The sequence below is a fragment of the Atta colombica genome, unplaced genomic scaffold, assembly GCF_001594045.1.
Source record: "Atta colombica isolate Treedump-2 unplaced genomic scaffold, Acol1.0 scaffold96, whole genome shotgun sequence".
Classification (NCBI taxonomy): Eukaryota; Metazoa; Arthropoda; class Insecta; order Hymenoptera; family Formicidae; genus Atta; species Atta colombica.
In genome coordinates this window covers 1483617-1489923 of record NW_017259590.1, presented here as the reverse complement: position 1 = coordinate 1489923, position 6307 = coordinate 1483617, and the positions used below count along the sequence as shown (strand labels likewise).

The following is a 6307-nucleotide window of genomic DNA, read 5'->3' as shown; positions in this document are numbered from 1 at the left end:
TATATATATATATTGTACTATATGTATATTTGTGTGTATGTGCGTGCGTGCGTGCGTGCGTGCGTGCGTGCGTGCGTGCGTGCGTGCGTGCGTGCGTGTGTGTTATACATATACAGAATATTTGTGAATTAACTATGTTCTCTGGCATTTGGCTTTCCTTAAAAGGCAATCTGAAAATCTTATTTGCCATTAACGAAACGTTGACACCGCAGAAGAAAACACGAGATATGTAATTAATCCTTTAATAAGGGATGACTATCGGTTAGCGCTTCTCCGACCTCGCACGTGTATGCGCGTGTATTAACATCTAGCCGTTACCTTCATATCAGAACGTGTTTTCGCTCCTTTCGGATTCTGTTTACGGATATTAATTCATCGTAATACTTCAAGGCGTTTGAACGTTAACGAGCGTGCCCATTTGTTATTACCGAGATATGACTTGCCTACGCTATTTCATGCATGCTGTGGCAACAGAGCGCTTTAAATTAATAACTATAGGTGTGTGTATATGGCAAACCGATACTCGTGCATAGAGCTCATAAAACCTGATATCAAATAAATATAAAATAAAATTTAAACATAAAATTATTTAATGCGATAAAGTTATTCGCTGTTTACGTCGTGATGGTATCATTGCTGGTTTTTTCTTGGATAAATGTTACATGCTATAACTAAAGTTGTACAGAATTTCTAACGTTAGTTGCTTTGCTATAATGATTGCTATGTTTATTTAGGATAGCTTTTTTTTTACAATTTATATGTTAAATGACATTTTCTTCTTCTGATTTATCAATTATTATATATTTTGTGTGTAAAAAATATTTTATAAAAATTAAAATAATTATAATCATTTGTTATTGAAATAATGATATAATTTGATTATGCAAATTAATCTCTCTAATAATATTATCTTACATTACTTTTTTATATAAATAGATTTTTATATAAATAAGTTACGAGATTATTATTAATGCTTATTAAACGTATAATTTATTATATTTTATACAGTTTTAAATACTCCATTGGAAACTATTATAATTTTCAACTTGAGTAAATATTACATAAAATTGTTAATATTTGATCAGTTAATTTGTAACAAAAAGATAATGTTTTTAAGAATGTACGAATAATTTGCTAGATATAGCGTTTGAGAAAAAATTGTTGGATGTTTCCTATGCAATATATAATCTTCTTTTTTCTATATTAAAAGGCAAGATATTTCAATTAGCTCGATAAGTGTAGAATTAATGTATCTATCTATCTATCTATCTATCTATCTATCGATTGAGAAACTGAAATATTCTTCAATGATTAGGTTTTTGGCTTCAATAACGACATTAACCTTTAACGTGTAATATATTCATACATAAATTTTCGGTCTTAGAATGTATTAATAGAACCAGTTATTTATATTTACTTGGCATATGTTTTGGAAAATGCTTGGTATAATTCTGTCAGGATTATGTAATTATTCATTTTTGATTACTAAAAAGACATAAATCCGTAGATTTAGAGAGAGGAAGATCAATGTCTATATTTTATTTTGTCCATATTTTTGCCTATTTAAAAAATTTGAAAGTGATTTTCTTTCACACGATTGTCGTAAATAGAGAATGCGCTTCTTTGCAGATTTCCAATTTTTTTGTATTATTCAAGCAGTTTTTCTCATTGTAGTAACTCATTTTAAAAACGTTGTGAAAAAGGGAGACTTTAAATTTGTCAAATGTTTAACGGAATTCTAATAGACCAGTTCTAATTAATCAGAATTTAATCAAAAAGATCTAATTGTAAGAAAAGGGCGAAAAAGAAGTTTAATAAAACATTTGCAGAAATATATAAAATATATCTAACGTTTAGAAGCAATTTGATCGAAATAGAATTACGTCAAACGTGAATCACTAGCACATGATGTTAATAACATAAAAATATAGTGCAGAACTCAATTGATAAAAATATTGAACGATGCGAACATGATAATTTTTTGTAAAAACATATACCGAAGTGAAATAAATTCAATTCTATTCTATATTTTGTAAAACAATTTTCTCATTTTAATTCTTTTCTTGCTGTAATTACGAAAGCTCTGTGAAAAGTCTGGACAATTTAAATTTGTCAGGAGTTTAACGAAACTCCAATAAACGATAAGAATGTAGAATTAAATATAAGAAAAGAACGAGAGAAGTCTAACAAAAAAGTTGCAGAAATACATCGTTTGTGAGTAATTTGATCGAAGTGGAATTACGTCGTTGTTACTTTGTAACGTGTAATCAACATTTTTTAAAACGTTAACGTGAGATCTCACAATTGTCTCATGCGAGCTGGAGAACGATCTGGCGTGCATTCGAGAATACATTCGAGCGTTTTACGCATCCGTAGTAAATAGAATCATTCATAGTACTCAGGCGTGGTACATCGTGAGCGATGTACCTTAGCTACTTACAATGTTAAGCCGTGTAGCCGATTACGGGACTTTTCTCACCGTTGCACTGTACTATTACTTACTAGCGCGTTTCTTGCTTCGAAACGAACAACTTAAATATGCGAATGATTCTTAACACTCCAATCAGTGATATCCGTACCAGCTTGAGCATCCGAGAATAAAAAATAGCTATAAAGATTTTACATTTTCCAACTTATCTGTGTTGTAATTCACATTTTTAATTAAGATTTTAAAGAATCAATGATATCCGTACCGGCTTGAGTATCGGAGAACAAAAAATACAATAGCTAAAGAACTTACATTTTCGAGCTCATCTATGTTATAATCCACATTTTTAATAACATTTTAAAGAATGAAGTTACACAGTTATAGAAATTACGCGAAGTTTGATTGTACAAAATTTTTGTTTTTCTCTTTATTTTATTAAAATAAAAATTGAAATGGAAGAAAAAAATAATATTTTCATTAAAGCGCTTGGAGTGATTTGAAATATTTCAATGTGTGAATTAGTGTTAAATATTTCAGTGAATTAATATTACGGATTGTACATACGTCATCAAATAGTCTGCTTTTTTATTTTACATTTTAGTGCATTTGCGGACACTTATTAGATCATCGTTAAACACTCGGCAAATGTGTCTGCCACAAAAAGTAGGTATACGTTAGATATCTATTAGCTTGTCTCTTTCGTTGGACATCTGTTAAATTGTCAAACTTCTTCTTCTACGCTTCCAGTTATTCTTAGCTAAATTAGGGGGCAGAAACGTGATGAAAAGTTCAAATCTAAAAGCCACATAATCGTCGTAATTCCAAATTAATGGTTGCCCGCCACGCGATAGCCGCGTAGCACGCAGAGTATCCGTCAGGAACTCGAGAGCGACGTTGTACGATAGAACATAACGCATTCGTCGTCGAGATGCTAATTAATACTACAAAGACGCGAATCAAGAAGGGATACATGCAGTGTGAGTAACTCTAAGCATTTATTTTCGTCGTTTATTATATGTTCGCCTTCGTACCGACACGATAAACACTGTATCATTTCGTAGAAGACAGGTATTAGATCCGCTTATTAATGTATATAAAAAAAATATATAGTACATAGTCCACAATTCATAATGTACAATACAACTGTAGAATAAAACGGAAATGACATTTAGAATTTTTTGCTTTTTCATTTTAAATGAATTATTAATATCTCGATCTGATCAAAGTAGTTCCATTTGTTCAAAATTTTTCTAAACATTACCAAAAAATTGCCAATAAAAATCTAGTTAGGATAAGTAATAATAATATTTTGATTGCCTAATTAAAGATAATTTTAAGATAAGTTAAAGTTCGTTCACGAACTTTATACAATTGATTAACATTGATTTCAACTTTATACAATTGATTTGGCACCATCAAGGTATCAAATAATGACTGTCACTTTAATTTGTCGATTGATATGAACGCAAAGAAAAATAATAAATTAATTGAATCCTCCTCTATGCTTCACATTTGAATACAATTTCCATCTTTAAAATATGAGCGATAGAAGTATCACATCTCGAGAATTAAGTAGTGTTTCATCAAAATTAAGAAATTCAAGAAATCTTGTCTTGATTTTGTCTTGAATCAGGACAAGATCGAAACAAGAAATTGATTCAAAACAAGACAAGAAATTGTTATTAAGACCAAGATTTCTTGAAATTTCTTGAATTTCCGTGACAGTTTTTTTTTTTTAATACTTTATTATTATAATATTTTATTATTTTATTTCTGATTTGAAAAGTTTTCAATTTAGGTTTCAACATTTTCAATTGTATTTATTAGTTTATAACAGGTTACATACATTATAACAGGTTAATATAGAAATGTATATTCATACATTTTCATTAAATAACAAAATAGCATAGCATGAGCAGAGTGTAAATTGATTATTGAAAAAATAAAAAGTCTCTGATGTAACCAAATTAAATTATACTCACCGACATCCTTGTTGTCAGATATTAATCTTTACATTTATGTAAAAAAATATATATAAAATTAATATTGCGAGATTACTTGCAAAAGTATTATGTATAAACATTTGCGTACTTCTACTAATAGTATCAATTAAATCAGAAATGATTAAAATATATAGTAATTATAATAATAATAATTATATCTAATAATCTGAAATAGTTACATTTGGCAATAATCTCATGATATTAAAAATGATAATTTGAGAAATATTTTTAATCTTTATTAATAGATTTGTATAATAGACATTATAGGCACACTTTTAAACCATGAATTTAAACATAGTAAATTACTCGACATTCAATTTGTACCTATTTCTTATTATCTCTTACGACGTGACATAGTCCCTGAAAGAGCCCTGCTTAAAAAATCAAGAAATTTCAAGAAATTCAAGATTCTTGAATTCGAAACAAGGAATACAATATCAAGAAATAATCAAGACAAAAAAATCGAAATTTTTTATCTTGAAAATCAAGACAAGAAATGCTATGTAAGACAAGAAATTTTGTCTTGGTGAAACACTAATTATAAGCCCGAAAAATAAAACGAATTTTGTAAAGCTGAACTTATGTCACGATTTTTTATAATCTTTCACTTTCAATTTTAATTCAATTTTAAACTCTCGTGATATCCGAAGCGTGCTTTCTATCAAAATGGAAGGATACTACAACATGCACGAGAGTCTTATTTAACGACACTTTGATCCTACATAATCTTCCTGTATGTAACTTTCCGATATATATAAATTACTATGTAAATATCTTGTACTTTGTTCCCTTTTACCTGCAGGTTAAAATAATTCGTTTTTCTTTTTTCTTCAACCATATTCTTTACGTTTAAGAAACAAATAGAAAGAATAATTATTCCCAACTCGTCACGCGTTGGTACAAGCGGGAATTTTTCTCTGGCGTTCGCGTGCGCGATCGTGGATGGTAAGCAGGACACGTACACGTGACGGTTCCAATGAACGCATGTTCCAATGAAAATCGTATATATTCCGTGCGTGCGCACAGGTGAACGCGCGAAGCGGCCAAGTGTGAAAAAGTGTGAAAGAAAATCCTTCTGCAATGGGAAAGCGTGTGGCCAATCAGCGGACAATTATAAGGAAGGAAACGCGTGATTCCACTGCTTATTTGCGCCATGCAAATAACACGAGATAGATTAAATGTCGGTAATCTTACAATGAATACAGGAGGGAAACTATATAGAAATACACGTAGATCTTCGAGGACGCGAAAGTTTTGTGAGATTGATGTCTCGCGCAAAATATAATAGGATAATCCGCAATTCCGTGAAACATCGATGATTTCATCGAATGCTGTCAATTCCTTTATCGCGCTGTTATGAAAGAGCGTAATTGCGTCAAGGACGTCGCTCTAGGCTGATCTGTCCTTTAACAGTGATAATAATCTTTCTCTTACCTTCGTAGCGACGGAAGGCAGAAAGTGTCTATTATAATTTATGTGTGTGTAACGACATCCTCCTCTTTTAAATGTTGCAGTCGAGAATCGCATCGGGCTTGCATCGCGGTAGAAAAAAACATGACGAGGAAAAAGGCGAGGAGAACGAAAATGATCCCGCCGGACGGTGGATGGGGTTGGGTGGTCCTTTTTTCTGCCCTCATCGTCAACTTTCTCATTCCTGGCACCGTCAAATCCTTCGGCGTGCTTTTCGTCGAGTTTTTACACGTTTTTAAAGCGTCGTCCACAGCGGCCTCTTGGATGCCAGCGTTATGCTATTTCCTGTACAGCTCGTTAGGTAAGCAGCTTTTTGCAATGATATTCCACTTTTGAATCGCTTATAAATTTTCTAAGAAAACACAATTACATTTTGTTTGTGTTCAGATACATATATATATATATA

At 31.2% G+C, this 6307-nt stretch overlaps 1 protein-coding gene across 3 annotated transcripts in view; it reads left to right on the top strand.

The window, feature by feature from the left end:
- LOC108693704 (monocarboxylate transporter 14-like) overlaps positions 1–6307 on the top strand; it is an 11626-nt gene that overhangs the window by 2065 nt on the left and 3254 nt on the right. Inside the window, exons 2-4 of one of the 3 annotated variants that reach the window (XM_018202773.1) lie at positions 3030–3091; positions 3176–3405; positions 5946–6202. In XM_018202773.1, the coding sequence (XP_018058262.1) occupies positions 5986–6202 (217 nt within the window). In that variant the 5' untranslated portion in view covers positions 3030–3091; positions 3176–3405; positions 5946–5985. Of the gene's footprint in view, positions 1–3029; positions 3092–3162; positions 3406–5945; positions 6203–6307 lie in introns of those variants that run through there. The other 2 variants (XM_018202774.1, XM_018202772.1) reach the window with 2 other exon arrangements.